Below are 19183 nucleotides of genomic sequence, written 5' to 3'. Positions count from 1 at the left end.
ACATTGTATTTGTGTATACTGCATGTCTGCATCTCTCCCTCTCTCTCTGTGTTGTTAATATATTCTCCTTTGCCAAGCACATTTTTTACCCATAAAATCTGGAGAGCATGGGGTGGAGAGTAAGGGCTATTTCATTCCACCTATCTGCAAACATTTTTTTGAAACATATACTTTTTAGTTTCAAGTATCACATATCAAAAACAGTCAATCTAGTTAGTTGGCTTTGTGTAAATTAAATAACTGGATGATTGACTGTTGGCTTGAATTTTAGTTAAATTGACTGGATGTTTTGCTATTGTGTAGACACGGTTGCAACATGACTTGTCAGTATCATGAATGAAAGGACATGTGTCCCTCATTCTCAGTCAAATTTCTTATGATGAAACAAAGTTCAGGCCTAGTTTCTATTTTTTTAGTTGCAAAAGACAGAAAGACTCTAAAATATACTCTTAAACTCCCTAAGCCTTTTGGAAGTTCTTTTTTAATAACAGCCTATGAATCATTTTTAAAGTGGACAGTGCTTTTATACTGCCTGCACCTAACAGTTATATTCGGGCAATATTGTATCTTATTACTGAGGAATTGCATATAAAACTAGGTTTACACTTCTAGGAAACCACAAAATATTTTAACATTGGACTTTGATTGTTTTTACATTCACCCTTTATCCTCCCAAAATATACCCTTTAACCTCTAGCTTTAAGGCAGGGGATATTGGAAAGTACAATATATAATTATAGAAATCTTGATGATAAATTTTTGTTAGCTAATTTGTGATAAGATTTTATTCTTGCTAAGTGTAGAAAGAAAGTATGTGTGTCATGGTGTCCCAAGCATTATTTGGTTTACAAGATTGAAGAGACGAGGATTGTTTTGCCCTTATAAAATTAAAAACAAAACAAAACAAAACAAAAACACAATTCTAATCCTTCTGTTTATATAGTCTCTTAAACAAATAGGGGCAAACCATCCAGTTTTGAAAGCATTCTTCCAAATGTTAAAAAAAAAAAAAATTGTAAATTAATGTTCTGTGAGGTGGGGAGAAAGATGCCATAAATGAATTTTCTAATGGTTTGTAAATTCCTTCTATCATGAGTTATTTTTCTTATTCCCTAAATTAATATGATTTTTCAGAACCAAGAAGTTTGATAACAGGAAAATTGGATAAATACTCTTTTCCTTGGCATGCTGTGATGGACTTTTGTAGTTTGGGAAAGTGATTACATATTTCAGATTTTGTCTATGGTTTCTGAAGTTCAAAATTTCAATCTGTGTATGTAGCAAGGTAGTATTTAAAATTATTTGGGGTAGTTAGTGTGGTTCGCTTTTAATGGTAAATTGAGAGGGTCACTTCATGTCATTGACTTAATAATTTGATGATGAAGCAATACCTTAAATTATTACCTGTGAAAAAATATAACATACACCTTAGGTGGTGCCTTGCTGATATATATTTTTTAATATGTTACAGTGCATTTTTCAGCATTTTCTTTGCAAATTTTACTTACTTCTCTAGCAATGCCTTTGTATCTTTCTATATTGGGCTGTTGGCATTCTGCTGCCTTTGTCTAGGAAGCTTGAGAACTATACAGTTCAGTGCTGTTATAGTATGAGGATTTCGTTTATTCTGTCCATCGTCTCTGTGTGAAAGATTTCATGGCAAGTTAACTGCTCAAAGGAAGGAGACCAATTAGACAGTTCCAGTTTATGTTATATGTAAAGCAGATGCTTAATAAAATTAAGAATACAATTGAGGCTCTCTTCACCACCACTTCAATTGTAACTAATATATTCCTATGCAAAATCAACACCTCTGACTGTTCATTTTCTAAACAGAGGTGGAAAAGAAAAGGAAGGATCCCCGATGGCTTGGTAAATCATGGGAACAGGCTCACCCTGTGCCTTTCTTTCCCTGCAGGGCTTGCTTTCAGAAATCCTCCGCAAAGAGGAGGACCCCAAGACTGCATCCCAGTCTTTGCTGGTAAACCTTCGGGCTATGCAGAACTTCTTACAATTACCAGAAGCTGAAAGAGACCGAATTTACCAGGATGAAAGGGAAAGGAGCTTGAATGCTGCCTCAGCTATGGGCCCTGCCCCACTGATAAGCACCCCACCCAGCCGCCCTCCACAGGTGAGGTCTCCTTTTCCTCCTCGCCTTTGTTTGCCCTTCTTTTTGCTATTTTGTTTTTAAGTTTCAGCAAGAATCTCAACAGAAAAAATTAGATGGATGGATATTGATGGAGATTTTTAAAAAATAATAATTCAGAGTTGCTTGAGGAGACTTGGGTCCCTAATCACTAATTCTGATATAAAACCAATAAGCTACTAATTAGAGGAAAGAAAATTGCATAATGTTTCTTCATTTTTTTGGGTTCTTTGGGAGAAAAAAAGAAGTCTTTAAATGGGATATTTGTCTCTACTTCTGTTATTAAATAAAGAAATAGTTTAAACTCTGTAGGAAAAAAAGGTAATAAAGCTAATTTTACTCCTGCCAGTTTAGAACCATCATTTGAATAGTAAGTAAATAAATAAATAAATGTATACTCTTCAATATGAACTGCAGCTGGTACTGATTACATATCATCTTGTTCATAATCTTTCATAACTAACTTTAATACAATCCTTGAAGGCAGCTTTAAATGGGCTGATAAGGAATTCTATCCATATTCCCAGAAATGGGCAGATTTTCTGTTTCTCCAAATTTTTGCACTTTTTGTGGAGGAAAAATGTCATGTTCAGTTACTTTATGTTTGTACATTTCAATTATTATTTTTTCAATCTAAGTTTTAAATGTAATCTTATAACTATTATAAGAATTCAAGAAATTAATTTTCAGCAAAACTGTTAGATAATTGTTTGATAATGGGTTAGATTGAGAGCCACAAGCAAATGTATTTCTTACACATTTAATTTTTGGTGTCTACTACTCTTAAAAGTAAGGTCACCTAAAACCAGATACAAATTGAAGATGGAACACAAATTCAAAGCATTCATATAGCATGTGTCTTAATGAAATCGTATCTCGATGTTAATTTCTTTACATTAATAGGAAAGAAAAAATAATCATGCATTGCCACGTTTGGAAATACAGAAAAAGCTCATTTAACACTGTAGAATGAAACTGCTGCAAATACTCCATAAATAAGGAATAGACCTAATATTCATCCACTTGTTGAGGGTTTTAAACTACTTATTGTAAATGTTCTGAAGCCATTTGTCTTATAGGAATGTCACAAAAATCCATTTTCTCCATTTTTTTTAAATGAAAGTCAATCTGGTCTTAATGCCTATAGGAGCAGACTGTAAGGAAGTCATAGCTCTAATTATAAATAAGAAAGTTATGTTTCTGTAGCAGTAAAGAATGGCTTCTATATATATATATTCATACGTACCCACCTGCCTACATGCACAGTTATTGAGTCTGATCCATAAAGCCTTCTATGAAATATCTCTTAAGGTGAAAAATAAGGTACTCTTTATGTGTGCCTGCGTGATTAAATTAAAAAGGAAATAAAACTTCTCTACTTGGGGCTTGGTTTAACACTATTGCAGCATGGGTAGTTTAGAGTTAATACATATACTGGGTAACTCTGCCCCTCTAGTCGTCACTGTAGGGCCTCTGAGCAGAGAATTATTTTACTCCTCACTTAATCTGCAATACTAACAAAAGTATGGCTTATTTAAGACCAATGTGAACTTTAGTGTTGAGCTGCTTGTTTTAGCTATACAACTACTTGCCATAGTGGTTCCTTAGTATAGCTTTTGTTTTGTAATTTTTCCAAGATTTTAATGCTTTTTGTTTTCCAACGTGACTCGGCTGTCCTTATTCATGAAGTTTTTCTTTGCCTAAAGTTACATTAATTCTTATTAAGTGATAATTCCTTCTATATACTGTTAAGATACTATTGAGTAGCTTTCATATACGTATGTATTGTGTGTGAGGGTTTAAAGGCCACATGTGCTGAAAAGTTGGTATAGATCATATATATAATTTATTTTGACCTGAATTATTGATGAACTGGTTGAGCCACCCTTAACTGTATTTGTTGGTTCTCAAGAGGGCTTGAGATCAAACCCTTAGCTGGGGTGATTAGTCAATGATGAACATATAAGGTATGTAGATATTCTTAGTGAAACCCTTGCAAAGAAAAAAATGTTTCTGTTAATGCAATATCATTGGCCATCTAACTAAATTCTGAAATGATTATCTGATATATATTTGTGTATGTGTGTATAATTTTATTTCATTGCTCCAACATAAATCTTTAAGATGCCTTGTTTGCCTCTCTGAGAATTCCCTCTCATTGCTTAATATTAGTATAATGGAGCTCACTACCAATGCAATCACATTTTACTCTTTAATAAAATGATATCATGCATTAAATTATAAGAAATTCTTAATGTATTAAAAGTATCATCAGTGCAAAATAAGCACTTTAGAGTTGGAAAAACATGTTATAGAGCAGTTGAATTAAAATGGTTTTGTAGCAGTTGAAACTGAATATTTTAAAATTGGAGCTAATACACCTCACATAAGTTTTTAATATGCTTATGACAAATGACTAAAATGGAAGAAAAAAATGGAGGAAACCACAGATATAGAAACAGCTTAATTGTGAAATTCTATATTTTTCAGTTTTATATTTTGACAGTAAGACGGTAGGCTATGTGGAATTGTGCATTTCAGTTCTTCCAAAATAAAGTTATTTGAAACATATTTTAAAATAATCTCAGGCTAGGATTGGACCTGAACCCTGATTTCTTTATAAAGTGCTGCATGTTGGAGGCAGGGGTTCTCAGTGGCTTGCAGAAGACCCAGATCACCTTTAGGCCTGGGATACTGGATTTTCTTCCAGCTCATCCCCTGGTTTGATTTGGATTGCCCTGGGGCTATTAGACAAGGACCTAAACTATCGAGGGACTCAAGATTCTAAGTCCATCTTTCAGAAGGAACTAATATGGCTTTGGCAGAACCCATGCATAGTTCCTAGGAATATCTTACAGAGGGAAACATAGACTAGCCCCCAGCATTCCCAAAGCGCTTGTCTCTACTGCCCAGGTAAGATGCCTCCCGTGCCGACACGTCCCTTGTGCTCCAGTGGGGGCAGCCCTGCCATGTGCCTTGTCTTCTGGCTGGGGCAGCAGGTTCTGTGCCAAATCTGTTTGCTGAAAGCATATTTGCACAACGTACATATTCTCATTCTAGAAATAAGAATACCTTGCATTTGATAATGATTCACAGTTTTGTAAGCACCTTCATATACATTAATTCATTGAATCCTCATACCAACCATTTGTTATAAGAAAAACGAGTCTAAGTTTTAGTCAAAGTTTTCAATTCCTCCATTTAAGTCTGTTCTTTTTTCTACATCCAGCCACCTCCAAAAAGTACAAGCTTATTTTAGAGTTGGGAAAATGAGACTCAGCAGCCTTTTCTGTTTGTCGTAGAGATGGGATGTTTCATTGTTAAATTAGGGAAAGGAACATGAACATTTGTGCACATTCTCCTGAGAGAATACAATAAATGTTTGATAAATATCAATGTTGGAAGCCTTGGGACAATTGACACTTCTGGGATTGTGGAGAAAACAGCCCCTTCCACACTTTAGTTGTGTGAAAATATCTGGATAAACCCAATCCCTGCAAAGTTCCCTAATCTTTAAGGTTTCTTATCTGACTCTACTTGGCAAATTTTCCAGATGAGTTTATGAAGAATTTTATTAATAATAATTGATGATTTTCTGGGAATTATTTTTTCTACAAACCAGATAAGTTTTAAATTGATGATTTCTAGCTGAAGTGTTTTATTCTAGTTTCGTTTGTGTGTTTTAATGTGTGTGACTTTGGAGATAAATTAAGCAATTTCTGACATTTTTATAAGGCCAGTTGGAAAGCCTGTAATTATCAGGTTATCACTTTTATATGAAATTATATATTTTTTTCTTTGATTATTTTGAATCTCTTTACATAATTCCTTAGTTTTTTTAAAGTACGGTGCAATATTTTATAGAATGCTTTAGAAAACATAAAATTCATATAAGAATATGCCATTAACTTACTGTCTTAGTTTGCTAATGCTGCAGAACGCAAAACACCAGAGATGGATTGGCTTTTATAAAACGGGGATTTATTTCGCTACACAGTTACAGTCTTAAGGCCACAAAGCGTCCAAGGCAACACATCAGCAATCGGGTACCCTCACCGGAGGATGGCCAATGGCCTCCGGAAAACCTCTGTTAGCTAGGAAGGCAGCTGGCATCTGCTCCAAAGCTCCGGCCTCAAAACGGCTTTCTCCCAGGACGTTCCTCTCTAGCAAGCTTGCTCCTCTTCAAAACATCACTCCCAGCTGCACTCTCTTCCTCCCCCCAGTCAGCTCATTTATGTAACTCCACTGATCAAGGCCCACCCCGAATGGGTGGGGCCACGCCTCCATGAGAACATCTCATCAGAATCATTGCCCACAGCTGGGTGGGGCACATTCCAAGCAAATCCAACCATCACCAAAACGCCTGCCCCACACAAAACCACAAAGATAATGGCATTTGGGGGACACAATACACTCAAACCGGCACACTTACTATGATAACTGCAATCTTCTTTCTCTTTACAAGAAATTCTTCTATAATATGGTGAAACATTGGTTCATCTTGATTTCAGATTCAGTTACATGCAGGAACTCAACACTTGATAAAAGTTTTATTTGTTCTCTGGATCCCTTGTTGATAAAAGTTTTATTTGTTCTCTGGATCCCTTGAATGACTTTATTTTATGATGTCACTTATGTGCTTACAAAATGTTTTCTATTAATGGTCATCTTTTAAAGCTTAGAGGGCCTTTAAAATCCAGACTTGGAAAATAATATTATTCCTACAAATGGAAGAAAAGTTCAAAAAGAAAGAGCCATAGTACTCAAGACAGTGTTAATATATAAAAATTTGAAAGTAAGACTATTTCTCATCACCAATTAGATTGCCTGAGATTAGCACATTTGTTACATAGCATTATTAAGAAAACATTTGTAGTTTGCATATCTTGAAAAATAAATTCAGTGGATTTGTAATATTAGTGATACGTTAGCTGCAAAAAAATCAGACATTCGTAAGCTAGATTTAGCAAAGAGACATGAAAAAGCATGTCCAGCATGTCTTAAAAAATATAAATTTTTTTCAAAATAAAGAAGGCTGACATAATTGACATAACCCCATTGTGGTGTAGTATAGTGATTTCAAAGATAAAAATTAGCAGTATGCTTAAGTTAAGATCTCAGCATTTCCCTTTAAACAAATTACTTAACCTCTTTACGTTAAGAGAGTTTTCCCAATTTTAAAATGGGGTAATAGTAGTACCTACTTAGGGCTCTTGCACAGATTAAAGAATTAGTATATCAAAGATAGCTAAATGCCCGGCACAAAATAAACAACTAATAAATGTCAGCCTTTATTATTGTAATCATTATTAAAATAAAACTTTTATTTTTGTCTGTGAATGATATGCTTGTGAACAGTTCTCCCTGTATCAAGCATAGCACAGTCATCAGTCAAGACCATGGTAGGGTCAATTTTGTGGAACTTAAAAGTATGATATGGTTGGATGCATTCAACAATCCAGGAAGACGCAAAATAGAATTTTCATGGAACATCTGTGTTCTTCTCCACAATTTTAGTGAAATAGAAAGCAGACCCTAGTGCTGCACCCTATCCCCAAGTGGAAGGACAAATAGTAGAAACTACAATTCTTAACTACTTCCCGGCGCTGCTGTAATAATGGAGTAAACCCTACCTTGATAAGAGCTATTTGGAAAGCAACTGCATTTATTTTACCCCCTGTGCTATTTGTGGAGAAAAGCTGAAGAGTAGTTTGTTTTGCCTGGAATAAACTACTGTATGAATTTTAATGTGGGATATAATATTAAAAGCTAAACCAGGATTAAAGAAGATTTTTTTTGTACTAAGCTAAAATAGTACTTAGTTGAGTGAGGTATAAAAGATTTTTGTTTCCATTTTTACCTGGGGAAAAATTCAGCTTTCATGGTTTTGAAAAGCTGTCCAAGTCAGTTCCCCTTAAGCAATAGCATGTGTTTAAGGAAAAATGTGATTCCAGAATTCTAATGCTTATCTATGATAAGATGCGCACCTGGGCCAAAAAAGATAGTAGAGAACTTTTCTAAATATTTTTTAAATGACTGATGCATTCAGAAATTTTCTTTATATTTTTAAAAAGTTGTTCTTGCATTCTTTTTGTTTGTTTGTTTCGGGTGTACTGGGTTTCCACTTTTGTTTTGATTGTGTTGACTACTAAGAAAGGATTACTAGATCTTTTTATGATTTAAAAATCTTGCTTTTTTGGTTAAAGTCATAATTGCTTTATAGAAAAATTAAACCAAATAAATTTTCAGAAACAAAATCATAGGGTTGAAACAAATGATTACAGCCTACCTCGAAGATAAGTTCTTAACCATAATTTTTGCAAAAGAATGAAAATTATTTTAAAATCATGCCAAAAATACCAGTCTTCAAAACCTGCTCTCCTAAATATTGCTATGCAGATTGCTACCAAGGAACTATTTCTTCCAATGCTCTGGACTTCATGCCTCCATTTCCATAACACTCAATTTTCAAAGTGATTGAAATGGCTTTTCTTTTCCCTTTCATTTAAGCAGTGAGAAAAATAGGTATTAAAAGGGACCCCATGGGGTGATCAGATCTATCCCTCTGCCTCAAAGCAAGACCACCCCAGAGCAAAGTTGTGAATCTCACCAAAGCAACTTTGTAGGCAGTTTATGGTAATGTATTAACTCCTCTGGCTCTGAAGTGGTGTTGAGCAGATTATTGCTTCAAAGCCCTGTGTGCGTTTTTAGGGTCCTCTAGGCATTATACCTCTGTGCGTGCCCCTGCCTCCTAGAGTCGCAGGGCTGGAAGGGGAGCTTGGGAGTTCTTCTGGTCTAGACTTTTGCCATTCTGTCTCCGTGTGATGGTTTAGGAGAGGCAGTTGAGGCCCAGGAAATTTGTCACTTGTCCAGCCCTACCTGCTGTGTCCTGACTGCAGGCTTGTGGTCCAGCCATGTCACAGCATTATCTTTTTAGGACCCAGGTAGTTCCGGGTTGGAAGAATCTACCTACCTCTTTAAGACAAGCCAAGTGCCAAATTATTTTGGTAACTCGCTAGAACAGTAAGGATTCAGAAGGTCATTTTGCAAGGATCTCATATTTACTCTCTAAATACTGGGGGAGGAGGGTATGTCATTTAGTGCCAATAATCACTCACTTTTCCTAAAACACAGTTTATTGTCTATCATGTTCATTTTATATGTGAGAAATTGTCTAGGATGGTAAGTTTCTAGAGGACAAAAGCTGGGTTTGGAAAATAAGAATTGGGGTCCTTATTGGATCACTTTACTGGTAGAAGTGTGGTCCTGCAACTGTAGTAATTTTTCATTTTCATTTTCATCACTTTCCTGGTAAAAAAAAAAAAGGCAGCTGCATAGTTCATACGTAAATTTTCCATGCTAGTTCATATAAATGCATAAAGAAAATTAAACTTGAAGTTTTAAAGGTTAATGATAGTATCAGTAAATTTTGAGACTGAGATTTGGTATTCCTCCTAAAATTTTGTGGCATTTTCCTGATGATAATCTGCTTGTCATTATTACCAAAATTATTGATACTGATTTTTCACTCAAGGTTATTACACATTTTGAATCTATTTGTAAAATCACTGATTATATTTTTGTGTAACTTACAGTAATGTTCTAAGAAATATTGTGAAATATTTTCTTCTTGTCTGGTTCCCCAAGTCAAAAGGAAATAGTTATATACAGGGGTGCCAGGAAAAGATGAAATAATTATACAGAACAGCTTGGACATGCACGTGTAAAATGCACGTGTAAAATTAACCAAGGCACTCTACCTGTTTCATGGATGGGTAGAAGACTTAAATATGCAGCTCTGCAAATGGCTTTGTTATGGAAGATTTTAAAAATGAAACATAAGAGGAAAAGGCATAAAAAAAGAGTCTAAAATTAAAAAGGCCATAGTATGTAATAGCTATTAGTGATGCAATTGTCTGTATTAGGCACAGGGCACTCAGTGAAGATACAACACTGTGCATTATGATTTTAATTGTGAATTTCCTTTGTTAGGATTGCAATTGAAGGTAATTGGGAAACAATTAGTTTAGGGTTTTCAAGTCTTTGAAACTATTCCGTTTTCCAGAAAACTTACTTTATGGCAATATAATTCCTGGTTGTCAGCTGGCAGTTGCTGTCATATTACAGATGTAATCACCTGTGACAATGTGACTTCCTTAACTTAAGCAATCTGATCTCAGAGTAATAACTAATGTTGAATGACTGCACTGTTGGTCACCTTGCTCATAAAAGGAGCAACAGTGTCCAGTTTGGATGCTGAGCCTGAGAAGCTTCAGAACAATTTGGCCAATGAAAAATGACAGTCATGTTCAAAATGTTTTGTAGGTGAAAACAGCTACTATTGCCACTGAGAGGAATGGGAAACCAGAGAACAATACCATGAACATTAATGCTTCCATTTATGATGAGATTCAGCAGGAAATGAAGCGCGCTAAAGTGTCCCAAGCACTGTTTGCAAAGGTTGCAGCAACCAAAAGCCAGGTAAGAGTCTCTGTTAGGTGTTAAGAATGTTTATCTGCGCTGCCTATGGAATTTTCATTAAAATGGGTGTCTACTTTGAATTTGAACTTGCTTCACTGAGAGGTTACAAGCTCCAGGATTATTTACAGAGCCGTAAGATGCAATAGAATGTTCCAATTCAGGTAATAGATTCTTGGTTTTGTTCCCTCCAACAGCCGTTCCCTGAATCAGTGATTTCTTGGTAAATCTCTGAGTCTCTGCCAGTTAATGATTGTTTTCACCAGAAGAATATAGTAATGTATAGGAAGTTTCTCAATATGGTCTATTGTTTCATTATCACTTAGATGGCCTTGATTTCCATCCTAAAATACTACAAACATTATACAGTTTCTTCTGTTCCAACTTGGGCCTATGCAACTATTATGTACACATATTAAAACAAACTCATACACACACATACACATGCACATATCTTTGCATATTAATGATTTTAGCTTTTCTGTAGATGTGTTATGAATTACAATGGAAAAAGTTACAAATCCCTACAAAACAAGATAAAAACTCAACATGGGATAATGTGTTTTTTTTTAATCAGTATAATTGCCATATTGATAATTTATGTTCATCAAAAACAGAATCATGTATATTAATAAAGCTAACAGTTTTTCATAAACCCTTCTCCAAAGCGACAGATACTTTTTAAAAGCCCAGAAGAGTATTGACCTCTCTTCCCCTTGGCAAAAACATTTGATAGCACTATCAGTGTGAGATTTAGAGGCAATCAGGGGCTTGAGGTGGGATTTTAACAACTTGGAATTTTAAGCATATATATCATCATTAATTAACTCTCCTTTATAAAACAGCCTGTCTGTTGTCAACTTCTGATAAAAATATACAACCCTCTGAGTATTTATAATATGATATTACAATATAAATTTTCAGCTTTTCCTAAAATTTTACTCTGTCAGCATTAATAGTGGTACTTGATGGGAGTTTTGCTTTTGAAAAAGGTTGTTCTTGTTTAACTTATAGGCTGGATGAAATACTTAAGGGATATCTTGGAAATGTTATATAAAAATGATTAAACTCAAGCTGTGGACTGTAAAAATTATAGCTTTATAGGCCACATGCCTGCCTACCCTTCAATCACTGTCAAAGTGATAATTTCTACAATAATATGTTTCTTTTATTGTGAGATTCTAAACATCAAGTGCTGTTTAAACATTAAACTGAATTGTTTATGTTAGTGCTGTACTCAGTGTGTCATACATCAGGCCACTGTAATCTCTCATGGAATGTAAAATTCTGTCATGAATCATGGCTTGTATATCAGAAATTACTGTAATTTTGATTGGAAATTACAGGGCTCTTGAAATGTTTCTAATTATGATAGAATGTTAGAGCCGCTTCAAACCTGTGTGCTTCTTCAGATGTCTTCATTTACATGCCAAGACTATGCATTAAGGAGAAATGTCCTGTTCTCACTTTACCCCTCACCCACCCACCCCACATATTCTTGTTTTGGCTATTTAGTCTAATGATGATGAGTATCTCATATTTAAATATATAGTATTTTGCCTTTCCTTATGATCCTGCATCTTCTTTTCTGCCCTACACAATTAAGTTTTCGAGAATAACAGACTATATTTCTGCAAGAGCCACTTTCCCCAAATCTCCGAAACTGATAAGCAGAGAAGCTAGACGTGTATTATTGTTATAAGGATAAGTCTTAACACAAAATAATACAATTAGTGTGGAAATTTTTAGATAACTGTCATTTAATTGTTATCTTTAAAAAACCAAACCCCCCAACCCCTTTTCCTTTCCGCCCGTAGCCCTGCTCCCTATGGCTAACAGTACCTTCGCTACCATTCACTTCATGCCTTCCTTTAAATGATACCCCAGGGGCTGAGTACTGATTTTGAAATTATTCAGACAGTAGCAGCAGCTGGTTGACAATGTCATGTGAGTGATGTCTGTGGAGTTTTTATAAGCACCCTTGCTCTCGGTACTCCTATCCTACACGGCTCCCCTTGAGTTTCTATCTCAACAGTGTCGCCATGATGTGTTTCCTGAAACCCCCGAAGGATTCATCTCGGCTTATCTCCTCAACACTGATTGGTAGAGAATCCAAGGGGCCAACTGTAGGCTTCTTTAGGGGTCAAGGCAAATTGTTAGCTTCTATTGTTTTCAGATAGTTATTCTTAAGTAGTTTACTCTGACTTTCTAGCCGAACAGTTTTGAAGTTTTCTCTTAGTTCAGTTTAGGTGTTAGTGCTCCCTCTTTACGAAAATACATACAAAATGGATGAACACTTAGAAGTGAGACAATCCCAAAACTGTACGAAATCACTGTGAGAGAAAATCTGACTTAACAAGAAAAGGTATTTACTTAATTTCTTTTTTCCGGCCATGATGTTTTGTGAAGGAAACAGAGAAATCCATAAACAGATCCGCACCCCCCCCCCAAAAAAAAATCTTCATATCAGCCTGACCCTTCTCATGGTCAAAATTCTTAACTTCCAAAATAGATATTTATGCCTCAGGTATGTGTTCCAAGGATTCTTAAAATGAGACAGAGGTCCCCCAAAATGAAGTGCACTTGAAGAGGGAAGAACCAGTGTCACTGGTATCTTAGCCCGTCTGCCTCCGTCTGATTCTCCAGGTTGGCTTAACATTTATCACCTTTGTGTTAGACCCCATCTTACATTATATAGTATCTACATTTTATTTTCAGAGAAACCCTGTGAGCTAGCATTATTTTCTGCATTTTAGAGATGAGGTTCACACAACAATAAATAGTAGAGCAAGCCCCACACTAGTCTCTGACTCTCCACACTATTTCAGCATTTCCCGAGAGTTACCAAATAGCAGATTCAAGACAGCATCAGAACTGAAATTATTCCCAGCTCCAGGAAAGAGGAATTAGGAATGTTGGGCTGATTGATAGTGAACAGAGTGAGTGCTTTCCTTTCTCCATTGATAACACTCCTGGAACACAGATTGCACTAGCACAAGCTCCTCGGCAGCCAGGCATTTTTCTTGCCTGATGGAGGTGAGGGTGTAGATCATGATGGAGGAGTCTAAGAGGCTCTCTCTGGTCCAGGCTGTGTCACTAGTCCTACGATACTGGGAAATTATTTAACCTTTTGAATCCAAGATTCTCTTAACATAGGAGGAGGTCACATGCTATGATGTATGCAAAATGTCTTTGTAAACCATACAGCACTTGACACAAATGGCTGAGGTATTACAGCGTGCCACCCAATAGACTTAGTCCCCCGCACAGATAAGAGTGACTGATTTATCATTTATTTATGTACCTTCAATATATTTCATTTTAAAAGGTGTAATTCTTTGGGTGGGTATCCTGAATGGCATCCAGTATAAGGTTTTAAAAATTACTACAGTCGCAGAATGTTATGGAACCAGATGTATCACAATTTTGATATGCAGTGACTAATGTACAAAGCATTTTTAGTAAAAGAAACGAACTCATATAGATTCTACCATTTCACATGCATTATATTATCTCTCCTCAGTGAGTAGTAGAAATGAGATAGTTTTTAACCCCAACAGAAATCTCTGAATAAAATATGCAAGTAAATACTGAAGGTAGGCTACTTTTTGTGCTTGGGTAGGAAAGCAGGCTAATGCAAACTTTAAAAAGATGGTATGCTTTAAACATAATGTGAATAGCTACAAATGAATACACTTTATATTCTGGGTATTCAAATAAGCAGCAGTTTTTCCAAGTGAATCATATTGGAATTTTATCAGACATTTAGTCTGATAACATTGAAATAATTATGAGAGCAGAATTTGCTAATTTTACTGTTAAAAAAATAGTTGATTTGGGTAATAACCATTATGGTATCAAGGTTCAGTTACTGTTCATTGGTTATAGTGTTTTCATATGGGAGATAGAAATGGAATTTTTTCCTTAATGATGGCAGATGTTGGAATCTAATTTTATTCCACAGCAAACCCCTTGAGAGCTCTGAGACTTAAGGTGTATGTCCAGCAAGGGGACATTAGCAGCGCTGTAGGCCTTGCCTTTTACATTGAATTGTTACATTGATTTCATGTTTGCAGAGGTGGAGCTCACAGATACAGTAGTGCAGTAAGAAAGTAAAGGGTTTTTACTGAGCAGCACTGCATCACCACTTGTGTTTAGAAAATTCTCTCTAGTGTTTTATTGAACAGGGTATTTCTTTTAGGTAAAGAAACTTTATGGAAATTCTGTCTGACTGAACATGCTTTCAGTGTAATCTTTTGCAGTCTCTACCTATGAGTTCTTAGAGTTATAGGAATCTTTGGCTGTTACAACTTTGGTTGGTTGGTAGGTATGTTTTAAAATGCTAAAAAAGAGAATTTCTGCTTCTGTGAAAATGGCACAACCAGTAGGAGAGACCATGTAATTTAAAGCCTTTCTCTTTCTTCTGTCTGCTTTTCAAACACTTGTCACTGAAATTCAAGGCTTCTCTTATGAGAGAGAAAGGAGTGAGGTGGGGGGGGGGGTAGAAAGAGAGAAAAAGAATATGTTAGTGCTCCTTTGTTTCTTAGATGGGAAAAAAAAAGCATCATTCTGATCTTTGGATTGGGAAATTCTTAGATGGTAATCAAAAGGTCTCAAATCAAGTAAGAAACGATATGTCACAAATCATTGTGGCTAGAAATAGGGCTAAAAAAAGTAATTTTCATTGCTGGGAATAGGGATCTGTAATGACAAAATTCAGGGATGAAATGAAACTAGTGACATTGCATCCTGTATTCTAGCATGGTAGTGAGGACATCTTTTATTTTGTTGGAATTAACTTACATTTCACAGCAGCTCCACTTTGAGGCTCTGTGCTGATTCATTCTTTTGGAATGTTCATGTAACAGAATTTGCTGCAACATGATTTCACCTGTTGTGTAGCCTCCTATTTAAGACAAAAAGGAGACCCCTACAGATTTGAGAATCATGGGCTCTGATATTCCTGGTGCCACTTCCTTCTTTAGGAGTCTATAAGATCTTTGTATTTTTCCCTCCATTGCCCCTTCTCTTGTGCAAATAGAATTTTTTGCAGCCAGAGTATGAGCAGAGAAGTGCCCCTTTACATTCTCCTTCTAGTGCCTTATTTATTTATTTATTTTTCTACTATGTGTGGGAGACCCTGTGGCAGTAGAGCTCAGGTTTTCCCGGATTCACGTGACTGGAGGAAGATGGAGCCAGAGGAGTACTTTCGGGGTGTGTGGAGAGAGAAGTAAGACAACACGGTACTGTGGCCCCTCAACTCAGCCAGCTGCCCATGTTCAGTTTAACGCACGTTTTTGAGGCTCCTGTGCTGTATTCTTGAGTAAGGAGGGTATGGGATTTGGTGTTAGTAGAAACCTCCAAAAATATTTTGTATCTAAATATAATTGAGAATTCATTTTGGAATCAGTTCTCTAAAATGTTGACCTGTCATATTTCTAGCTAACTGGTAATCAGGACTTTTGAAATGAATGGCTTTTCAAAATAAATATTGATATACTCCCACAATTTGGAGATACATGATTGTATGTTATATGACTTTTTAAGAACTACTTAAATTTGTGGATCTGAATATGACACCTTTTCAGATTTATGTATTCTAGAAGCAAGCATATGTTTTAGTAAATCTTGAGTTTGATTAAGGATGTTCCGGGTTATCCCCAGATAGAACACTTTACTTTATTGGCTAACAAGTCATGTAAAGGGGTGTTTGTCCTCTAGACACTTGATGACCTTCTTTAAAAATTTGAACAGAAGATCTTCCATTGTCCTATTGCAACTTTTGAATAGCATAAAATTTTCACTTTTTTCCCCACATTTAAAATTAATTAACTGAAAGTCATGTGAATACATTTTCCCCATCAACCCACTTAATATGTTTAACTGTTAGAGATATAAGTCATACTCGTTAAGGCCAGTTTCCCAATCTTTAGAAAATGCCATAAGAAAATTTTTAGGTACAATTTGACATGAATTAATTTGTGAATATTGGGCCAACTCTTTGAACAGGATCATCTTACGTGTGGAAGTAAAAGGAAGTTCACTGCAGGAGCAGCTGACTTTAAAGCATGTCAGCATATGCTTTCTGAAACATGGGGTAAACCAGTTATATGTTTGTAGAATATGCCTTAATCAGAGGCCACCTTTTGTCCTGAAAAGTTACTGTGAGTTCAAAAGGGTGGACTAAAAGGATTCTTTGAAAGTTCCTCTTTTTGGAAGCTTTTCTATAATGAGCTTTGACAATTGAAGAGTTAGTTCTTCAGGATGGGAGCAGATGTCTACAAAAATGAAAGTAAGGAAGAGAGCAAACCAACGGGGCTTAACTCTTGATAGAAATTACTCTTAAAACTGAGTGTCACTCAATTAAATGTAGCACATAACTGTAATGCTGATGTAATCCTTTAACAAACCTACCAAGTTGAAAGGCTGTTTGCAGAAGTCTCAGCAGTTTTCTTACATGTTTTGGGTACTGACTGTGGTAGGTTTTATTTTAGTGTTATCTTCTTTTACCTCATATGAGAAATGAAAATAAAGGCCCTGTGAAATGAGTGAACTATGAAAATGCATTTATGCAAAATGACAATAGAAAAATAGCTCTGGAAGAAACTGCACCATTAAAATTTCACATCAATGAATTTTAGTAAGGGAAGGATGAAAGAATTTATGTTGATAATATGAATCTAATGTAGCTTTTTCCTGCCCTAGTGAAAGAGTACTACCTTCAGTATCTTAAAAATAACCTTAGAGATTACTCATTTTTAATAATAAGCATAGTTCTTAATGCTTTTATACATGCAATTATTTTACATGACAAAATGATAACCAAGCTATAGACCACAGATTTTAAATATGGTTAAAAAAATTTACTGGAAATACTACTATTCTATAATTTTTTATCAAGAACCTTGTAAAAATACAAGCTCCAGAGCACTTCTGGAGTTGACATGAAATTGTCAAATGGATGAAGTTGTCCTTTTTTTGTAAATCTTAATCTACTTCTGTTGTATGTTAATAGAAAATATAGTCTCCTTTGGTTTCTTGATTTTACAATTCCAGTTACTTCTGTGTATTTCCTTAACAACTCCCTTTTTAACCAGTATGCTTTTAGGAATTGGGTTTACACATACTGTTTCATAAACTGCCAGCCTCCTCGGCCGCCTCAGTGCCTCTGATTCCGTAAATCAGATCATAGGCAGCATGCTGTCATATAATAAGGTGTCTGATCCTTATTACCAGTTTGTTGATGCACAGACTCCTTCAAATTGACCATTGCAACACATGGTTTCCCCTGAAACTAGCTGTGATAATTAGCGTGGTTCTAATGAGACAGAATGTCACTGATCTTGTGCTGAACTGTCGAGTACCGACGCTACGGATGGGAACTGTCAGAGCCTGCCATCTGTGACAGCGCTTGGCATATTCCAGTGGCAAGGTAGAGCATGCTCAATAGAGTGTTTTCAAACAAATGGCCCTTTTCTTGACGAGGGCTCTGTGTTCTGTTCAACTAGAAGTATGTTTGCCCCAACTTTTTCCTACACTAAAACCATTTTGAGATTCAAATGGGAATAAATATTTAAAGCTCTGTTGTATGTTACATAAGAGAGGAATCTTTTGTTTAGCAGGTGAATTTTAAGTGGCATTCTCCCTCCCCACCTTTTTTTTTTTGTCTCTCCCAATTGTCCCATATTGTCAGTTAACAATAAAGCAGTCATTTAAGAGACTTTTCCCCAATTTTAAAATTGCCTTGTTTAAAGAGATTTGTTGGGGAGCTGAGGATGGCTTCTAGTGATAAAGCAGCCTGATTTAAAAGAGGGAAACAAATAATTCAGAGTGTGAACAGGAATACACAAGTTGAATAGAAGAATTAAAATGGACAATACAGTTATACCTGTAGACTCCAGAGAAAAGTCAAGATTTTTTGCTGGAGTGAAAGTCCAGCGCTGCTTATCATTCCAAAATATGCTTTGTTGCTTTTTATTTCCTCCTCTCTGGCAGACCACACAGGGCTTGTTCTGAAGAACATTTTCACTAATCTGATCAGGCAGCCAAATACGCCGGGAAAACTGCTTTAATGATCCCACTAATTACCTCAAGTCAATATGAACTGTATTATTAGACTGAGGGAAAATATTCCATTAGGTCTCCCCCTTGGGAGTTTCTCCGCTTTGTGATGTCACTGAAGCCTTCACCCTCTCGCTTGTAATTAATTTTATTTACACACGCAGGCACGCACAAGGTCACACCTGCACAACCGGCGCTGGCCAGGGAGCTTGTGGCACTCTGGCTTAATCAGATCTGTCATAATTACCATTCTGCATGTTTCTGACACATGCTGTGAAATATTTCAATTTAACTGCCGCTACCAGCACAACCAGATGTAGTGCGAGTGTGGCTACATTGGAAATATTATTCCTCAGGATAAACTCTCTCCTCCTCCTTTTTCTTCCCAACCACCCCCCTTCCCCCCCTTACAGCTAATGTGGCACAGAAGCTGATGTATCCTGTAAATCTTGAATGCAGCGCTAGATTGATAACAGGCGATTAGACAGTTTAACCACA

At 36.0% G+C, this 19183-nt stretch overlaps 1 protein-coding gene across 4 annotated transcripts in view; it reads left to right on the top strand.

Moving 5' to 3' along the window:
- The window catches only part of SATB1 (SATB homeobox 1), a 97172-nt gene that overhangs the window by 56532 nt on the left and 21457 nt on the right, over positions 1 to 19183 (top strand). For all 4 annotated transcript variants that reach the window (XM_037845639.1, XM_037845635.1, XM_037845645.1 and 1 more), the window contains exons 8-9: positions 1919 to 2131; positions 10472 to 10627. In XM_037845639.1, the coding sequence (XP_037701567.1) occupies positions 1919 to 2131; positions 10472 to 10627 (369 nt within the window). The remainder of the gene's footprint in view (positions 1 to 1918; positions 2132 to 10471; positions 10628 to 19183) is intronic.

Source organism: Choloepus didactylus, chromosome 1 (genome assembly GCF_015220235.1).
Source record: "Choloepus didactylus isolate mChoDid1 chromosome 1, mChoDid1.pri, whole genome shotgun sequence".
In the NCBI taxonomy this organism is placed as follows: domain Eukaryota; kingdom Metazoa; phylum Chordata; class Mammalia; order Pilosa; family Megalonychidae; genus Choloepus; species Choloepus didactylus.
The sequence above is the reverse complement of the archived record's forward strand: the minus strand, read 5'-3'. Positions and strand labels throughout refer to the sequence as shown.